At 55.0% G+C, this 1,933-nt stretch overlaps 1 protein-coding gene across 2 annotated transcripts in view; it reads left to right on the top strand.

The window, feature by feature from the left end:
* Positions 1 to 1,927, top strand: part of BAHD1 (bromo adjacent homology domain containing 1) — a 14,138-nt gene extending 12,211 nt beyond the window's left edge. For both annotated transcript variants that reach the window (XM_014309291.2, XM_031061571.1), the window contains exon 6: positions 5 to 1,927. In XM_014309291.2, the coding sequence (XP_014164766.1) occupies positions 5 to 194 (190 nt within the window). In that variant the 3' untranslated portion in view covers positions 195 to 1,927. The remainder of the gene's footprint in view (positions 1 to 4) is intronic.
* The last annotated feature ends 6 nt before the right edge of the window (positions 1,928 to 1,933 follow it).

Raw genomic sequence — 1,933 nt, 5'->3', positions numbered from 1 at the left:
GCAGATTTTGTGCCTTGGCAAAGCGTCGAGTCGAAGGGATCCCGGGCAGGAAAACCATCATGGTTCCTCCCTCGGAGGAGTATTCCACCCCTTTGCACCGCAAGGTGCCCGAGGACACGGACCCCGAGCTGGTTTTCCTCTGTCGTCACGTCTACGACTTCAGGCACGGGCGCATCCTGAAGAACCCACAGTAGCGCAGCCTTGGCTCGGAGCGGGCGGCACCGGAGTGCCCGCCATGGCCTGGGACACCTGTGCACTGTCACCCACCTCATGCTGCTGCAGGTGGGAGCGCCCAGCGCTCCGCCTTGGGACTGGGAGCGTGCGAGGAGCGGAGCCCCTGGAGGGGGAGGCAGCAGCTGAAAGCACAGCACTTCATTAAAAGCATAAATGAAAATATATACGTTAAAAAAATAAATATATGTATATAGATATAGGGATTTGCATAAGTAAATCTATATCTATATATGTATGTAGAGCTGCATCTAATGGGAGGGTTTGCAGGGGATAAAAGCCAGGAAGCAGTGCAGAGGCATGGCTGGGGGAACGGCGCCAAGGTGCAGGAGGGATGTGTCAGTGCAGTGTTTGTGGAGTCTGGCTGGGACAGTCGGGGGTTTTCGGGCCCTGAACTGAGCCCAGTTCTTGGCAGAGCATAGGAGAGTCTCCTTGGTCCCGCAGGACAGACTCTGAGGATTTCCATGGTGAGAGCTTCAAAATGCAGCTTTGGGAGCTGCCTGGGTGTGCAGAGTGGCATTGTGTCATGCTTGGATAGGTGTTGCTCCACCAGGGGAAGAGGTGACCCCTGTTGTCCCCTGTCTTTTCCCTCCCCTCACCTTGCTGCTCTGTGATTCACCACCTAGGCTGGGGCTTGGAGCCTGCTCCAGGGTGGAGCAGAGGGAGCTGGCAAGGTGGCAGGTGTCACACCACAGTGTAGGGTTAGAGCTGGTCCTGTCCCAGGTGTCCTGACCGAACCCACAGGATTTTATGCCCCATTCCAATGCCCAGCACTCACCAGCCCTTGTTGCTTGGAAGCTTGGAGCTCACAAAGTGGGCTCTGCTGGGGGAAACCGTTTCCTCTTCTCTTCTGAGTGTTGCTCTTCCTCTGTTGGCTCAGGGGGCCCTGGATTTTCTCTTTCTTCCCAGTTTGTTTCCTGTAATGTCATTTACAGACCCTGCTTATCCCCGTGTGTCTGCAGTGGGAAGAAGCCAGAGGGGGAAGTGGCAAACGCTTTTCTTGCGTGTTTTTGGCTTTTTAAAATTCCTTCCCCATGTGACTGTCCTGATCCTGGGAGTGCTGTTGAAGCCATCAGCAGCCTCTCCCCCTCCAAACTCATCCCGGTGTCCGAGCAAGCTCACCAAAGTGGCTTTGTGGCTCCTGAAAGGACCTGAGCATCGGGAAAGGTTCGCATGGACCATGTGAGCCCGCAGGTCCTGCCTCTTGCCTTACCTGTACAGATCCCAGACAGACCTTAGCTTATCTCAACGCTAACTTGGAGCTAATCCCAAAGCAAACCAAAGGACAGTGTCACATCCTGGGGAGTCACTGCACCAGGCTGGGAGCCCAGCCCGAGATTGCACTAACTTACAGCAAACTGACCCCGTGCCACCCACATCCCTGCTGGCTGGAGCCACTCACTGAAACAAGGGATCTGCATTTTCCCAGTCTTTTGGGGCTTCTGAACTTGCGTTCTATGGTGGGAGTGTCCATTCTGCTTTAATGTCCTGTCAGTGGAAGCACCATTCCCTGGGGACACAGGGCTTGTCACCTTGCTCCAGTACCCACACACTTGCCCAGCCTGCAGAGAAAGCCCATGGCATCCAGTTCCTTCCATGGAATAGTTCAGGCCCGCAGGAGTTCTCCAGAGATTTGCTCTATATACCAAAGAGGGGAACGTGTCCGGAGGCGATGGCTTGAGGGGATGACAAGGTCTGGCAC

The sequence above is a fragment of the Geospiza fortis genome, unplaced genomic scaffold, assembly GCF_000277835.1.
Source record: "Geospiza fortis unplaced genomic scaffold, GeoFor_1.0 scaffold450, whole genome shotgun sequence".
Classification (NCBI taxonomy): domain Eukaryota; kingdom Metazoa; phylum Chordata; class Aves; order Passeriformes; family Thraupidae; genus Geospiza; species Geospiza fortis.
Note: the sequence above shows the minus strand (reverse complement) of the source record. Positions and strands in the feature narration are given on the sequence as shown.